This window comes from Hyperoodon ampullatus (assembly GCF_949752795.1).
Source record: "Hyperoodon ampullatus genome assembly, chromosome: 5".
NCBI lineage: Eukaryota > Metazoa > Chordata > Mammalia > Artiodactyla > Ziphiidae > Hyperoodon > Hyperoodon ampullatus.
The window spans coordinates 5,014,836-5,018,470 of NC_136918.1; the positions used below are offsets into that span (position 1 = coordinate 5,014,836).

The 3,635-nt window shown below is 57.5% G+C and overlaps 1 protein-coding gene across 1 annotated transcript; it reads left to right on the forward strand.

The window, feature by feature from the left end:
* Positions 1-1,370: 1,370 nt before the first annotated feature.
* On the forward strand, positions 1,371-2,093 carry SOX14 (SRY-box transcription factor 14; the record flags this gene model as incomplete). The annotated part of the gene is made up of 1 exon (XM_079705107.1): positions 1,371-2,093. One exon carries the CDS (start codon positions 1,371-1,373, stop codon positions 2,091-2,093), a length of 723 nt encoding a protein of 240 aa, XP_079561233.1.
* Between the last annotated feature and the right edge of the window lie 1,542 nt (positions 2,094-3,635).

A 3,635-nucleotide genomic window follows, 5' to 3' on the forward strand; every position in this document is an offset into this window, starting at 1 on the left:
GGAAAGCCACACGCCCCGCCGGGCGCTAGCCGGCCTTCAGATTGCCCTCCCGGTTTGGACAGATGTGGACAGTTGGAGGTTTAAAAACACTAAATAATAGTAACATAAATAGGAATCGTGATGGAAATCCCATCCCCCGCCCCCTCTACGAAAGTGAAGAGCGGGTCGAGGTGCTCTTCAAGGCTCACCACCCAGGGTTTGAAAACTCTGCACCTCCGGACGCAAGGCCCTCGGGCATCGGCTTGGAACGCGCGGCTGAGCTAGCCCGGGGCCCTGCGCTTCGCCCAAGGCGCAGCATCCCGGGGCAGGGTGGAGGCGGAGCCGCACCGGCGTCCCGTGAGAACGCAGCCAACGGACCGCCGAGGGCACGGCGCGAAAAGTTTATTTCGCTTTTTAACCTGAGTTTGATACATTCTTTTTCTCTTCCAAGGATCTTTGACAAGGGGGGGGGGGGGAAGTGCTGTCCTTGCATTTCGTGGCGAGGCTGTCCTATTTATCAACACGCTCTCTTGGCTTGCTCCCTCTGCTGCCCCCTCCCCGGGTCTTTGTATTCGAAGCCCCGCTTCTCCTTTGCACAACCGGGAAAGGAAACGGGCGAGCAGAGTTTTATTTGTTGACAGCGCCAGAAACAAGGTGGAACCCAAGTCCCCGGCCCGGAGCCGGCCGCTCCGTTCTCTCGGTCTCTCCCTTACCCGGCTCCCCGCCCCCAGCAGTCGCGCTCCCTCTTTCCAACGCGGGCGCGTTGGCAGGTGCGCCCCCTCGCCTTCTCTGCTGCTGATTGGCGCCCAGGTTGGGGAGTCGCCGCCCCGCGCTTATGTCAGAGTGCGTGCCGTCCTGGCCCACCTCGCCTTTGAACTTCGCCGCTTTGGGCTCTCGTTCACCAGCTTCCCCGCATTCTCAGCCTGGTGCTGCGCTAGGCGAGGCAGCTCCGGGAAAGCCACAGGCGCGGGGGGAGGGAGCCACGGCCGTGGACGCTGGAGAGAAGAGAACCAGAGAAGGCGAAGGTGGTGAGGGGAAGAAGGAGGAGCTTCCTGCCCTCGCCAGCAAATTACCTGGCCACTCAGTCCCAGAGACTCCGGTACTTGGGCCCCAGCCTCCGGTGCCGGCAGCCCCCCGGCCGGCCTCCCTCTCCTCCCCCCGCCCTTCCCGCCCCCGCTCGTCCCCCGGGGCCTGCCGAGGTGCCGAGACTGGCATGATCAGCTGAACTTCGCGGGGTGAGCGCTTCTCTCTGGCTTCCCCTCTGCGGTGCGGAGGCGAGGGGAGCGCGGAGCCCCGGCTCAGGACGGACAGACAGGCAGACCGACAACCGCGTCCAGGCTCGCCTGCAGAGCCCCTGCACTGCCCACCCCCACCGCCTAGCCTCCCGGACCATGTCCAAACCTTCAGACCACATCAAGCGACCCATGAACGCCTTCATGGTATGGTCCCGAGGCCAGCGGCGCAAGATGGCCCAGGAAAACCCCAAGATGCACAACTCGGAGATCAGCAAACGCCTAGGCGCCGAATGGAAGCTTCTGTCCGAGGCAGAGAAGCGGCCGTACATTGACGAGGCCAAGAGGCTACGCGCCCAGCACATGAAGGAGCACCCTGACTACAAGTACCGGCCGCGGCGCAAGCCCAAGAACCTGCTCAAGAAGGACAGGTATGTCTTCCCCCTGCCCTACCTGGGCGACACGGACCCGCTCAAGGCGGCCGGCCTGCCCGTGGGGGCCTCCGACGGCCTCCTGAGCGCGCCCGAGAAAGCCCGGGCCTTCTTGCCGCCCGCCTCGGCGCCCTACTCCCTGCTGGACCCCGCGCAGTTTAGCTCGAGCGCCATCCAGAAGATGGGTGAAGTGCCCCACACCTTGGCCACCGGCGCGCTGCCCTACGCGTCCACCCTGGGCTACCAGAACGGCGCTTTCGGCAGCCTCAGCTGTCCCAGCCAGCACACGCACACGCACCCGTCCCCCACCAACCCGGGCTACGTGGTGCCCTGTAACTGTACCGCCTGGTCTGCCTCCACCCTGCAGCCCCCCGTCGCCTACATCCTCTTCCCGGGCATGACCAAGACTGGCATAGACCCTTATTCGTCAGCCCACGCCACGGCCATGTAACCCCCAACCCGGCCTACCAGACCTGGAGGGCGGCCTGGAATCGGGGTCTGCACCCCGTCCTCTGCGCCTGTCCGGGGCCTGCAGATGCCTAGGGGTCAGTCCTGCTGCCACCCCCTACCCTACCCCAGACTCTGCCTCCCTCTCTTCCACGGGGATGGTAGGGGCATCCTCCCGGACCCAAGGCGCAGACAGGTGCCAGAAACTTGCGAACGGTTATGACAGCTATACAGCTGCCCCTACCCCGACTGTCCCAAAACAAACCTCCGACTGTACCCCCTTTGGACAAAAAAGTAGGCAGTTTTGCTTTATTTATGCCCCCTTCTCTTTCCTCTGATGGGCTTTGGACTCCAGAAATCCCAGATCCTGGTATTATATCTAGAATATGCAGTTTTTTTTCTTTTGCACCCTGAAGAAAGAGTTAGCTGTGTCTCTGTGTTTTGCCATCAGACACAACTAGGTGCCATTTGCTCTTCATGTGTGGGGGAAAAGGCTTAAAAGTTTAAAACCACAGAAAGGGAAACATTTCTATTTAAAATCATGCTATGATAGTGTTTGCGTCTTTAAAGGTAAAACAAAAGGACCCACATGGTTATTTACTTTGTATAAAGCAGTGCTCCTAGAGACCTAAGTTTACTTTTAGACAGAATGTCAGGTTATGAAGTCAGGAAGTAGAAAGTGAACAAAAATTAAAAGAATAAAAACATCCTAAATGGTCATAAATGTTTTGACAATGTCTTGGAAATGTACCTAGAAGGATTTCACCTCCTTACTCTGTTCATTTGTTGAACAAAGACATTTTGAATAAAGACAATCTGTCATTGCAAAAAGTAACCTTTGATGTGCATAAAATCTGAAGTCGAGAGGCCAGGTCCACGGGGGCCGGGGTCTCTGGGAGGCTGAGTGGACATAGAGTGACTCCAGCAGTGGCGGCTGGCGGCTGGCCTGCATGGGCCGAGCCTGGTGTCCCGTGGGCCAGGTGCGGAGGGCCCCAGAGTCTAGGGTTTGTCCCGATTGCCCCCTCGGGATCCACTTTTTGCCTTTAGAGGCCAGACAAAGGTATCCATTCCTGGGACATCACTGCTTCCTTGAGTTTTTCACAAAGTGGTCAGACCACTTCGAGAAGCGATTGAACTAAGACAAAGGCCGACCCAGACTTCTGAGACCTGAGTGCATTTTCTTTTTTTTAACCAAACTCCAAAGGAACGGAAAGAAGCGCCGAGTCTACAGGGAAGCAGTTGCCCGCAGAGCAACTGCGGTGGGTGTTTTAAGTTCAATGCTGGGGGAAGAGCAGTGGAATGGATATATTTTTTTAACAAGGTGTTTGAAAACGCTGTTGCTGGGTCTGCTGGGGATTGGGGGCTTGATACTGGTTTCTAAGTTAAAAACTGAAAGTCTAAGAAATGCTGTAGGTCCCCGCTCCGGATGGTGGGAGACTTTTTACTAAGACCCTGCAGGTGCAAAGGGAAAATGAAGGCGATGGTGACACGGCTCCTACAAGGAGTTTCTTAAAACATTATAAAAATTAAACAACTCGGAGCCCTT